Source organism: Lactuca serriola, chromosome 3 (genome assembly GCF_051521515.1).
Source record: "Lactuca serriola cultivar US96UC23 chromosome 3, Lser_US96UC23_V15, whole genome shotgun sequence".
NCBI classification, from domain to species: domain Eukaryota; kingdom Viridiplantae; phylum Streptophyta; class Magnoliopsida; order Asterales; family Asteraceae; genus Lactuca; species Lactuca serriola.
The window spans coordinates 102,330,014-102,331,297 of record NC_136410.1 but is presented as its reverse complement, the minus strand read 5'-3'; the positions used below and the strand labels follow the sequence as shown (position 1 = coordinate 102,331,297).

The following is a 1,284-nucleotide window of genomic DNA, read 5'->3' as shown; positions in this document are numbered from 1 at the left end:
ATCCTATGTTGTCAAAAACAAATTATGGGGCATGGGCGATCAAGATGCGAGTTTTTATGATGGCTCAAGGTGTTTGGGATGCTGTGGAACCCAGAACTGCAAATACTATTGTCGAGACAAAGAAAGATAACATGGCCCTGACAGCAATCTATCAGGGAATACCTGAAGACTTGCTCATGACATTGGCAGAGAAGAAGACGGCCAAAGAAGCGTAGGAAGCTCTCAAAACCATGTTTGTTGGTGCAGATAGAGTGAAAGTGGCCAGAATCCAAACAATGAAGGCTGAGTTCGAAGCATTGTACATGAAAGAGACGGAGACTATTGATGATTACATCGGAAAAGTAGTCAACATTGTGAGTACTTTGCGTACTCTGGGGGATAAAGCGGGAGAATCTCACGTAGTGAAGAAGCTACTGAGAGTTGTGTCACCAACATTTCTTCAAATTGCCTCAACACTTGAGCAATTCGGAGACCTGGAAACAATGCCCGTTGAAGAGGTGATCGGAAGACTCAAGGCCTATGAAGAACGAATGAAGGGTGCAGGTGAAAGTGACGATCGAAAGCTCCTGTTAACTCACAAGGAATGGTCCGAGAGAAGCAAAAGAAAGCAAGAAAGTGATCCAAAACAAAAATCAAACCGGGGTGGTTTCGGTGGTTTCGGTGGTTCTCATGGGGGTCGTGGCAGGGGCAGAGGTAAAAATGGCGGTGGTCGTGGTGGTCGTGGCAGGACTGGGTCGCACCACCAGAAAAATGGAGGACAGGTCGCCTCAGGCAGTCGTGACAAAAGTGAAGTCCAATGCTATAACTGCCAGGAGTTTGGCCATTATGCTGCTGAGTGTAAAAATCCAAGGAAGGAACGAAGTCATGAAAGCAACTTAATCAAAGAACACCAAGATGATGAACCTGCACTTCTGCTTTCAATATATGAAGATAAAGGAAAAGTGTATTTAAATGAAGAGAATCCCCCAGTTACGATCCCATGGTAATTCCTTAAGTCAAACTCGAACTTGGTATTTAGACACAGGAGCTAGTAATCACATGACAGGTGATAAATCCAAGTTCATGAATTTGAACGAAACAATTCAAGGTTTCGTGAAATTCGGGAATGAGTCAAAAGTGAGAATCGAAGGAAAAGGTTCAGTTGTATTTAAGTGTAAAGATGGAGGTCAAAGAAGAATGAATGAAGTTTACTACATCCCTGATTTGTGTAGTAACATAATCAGCTTGGGTCAATTAGCAGAAGGTGGAGATGAGATAAAAATCAAGGATCCGTTTTTATGGGTG

The 1,284-nt window shown here is 43.2% G+C and overlaps 1 protein-coding gene across 1 annotated transcript; it reads left to right on the top strand.

Annotated features, from left to right (window-relative positions):
- The first annotated feature begins 230 nt into the window (after positions 1-230).
- Positions 231-986, top strand: LOC145095573 (uncharacterized). The gene has a single exon (XM_079033424.1). The coding sequence runs from the start codon at positions 231-233 to the stop codon at positions 984-986; it is 756 nt and encodes a 251-aa protein (XP_078889550.1).
- Positions 987-1,284: the final 298 nt, after the last annotated feature.

Excerpts from the sequence above, each read along its gene's own strand:
- LOC145095573 (XM_079033424.1), top strand. The coding sequence starts at position 231 with ATGTTTGTTGGTGCAGATAGAGTGAAAGTGGCCAGAATCCAAACAATG.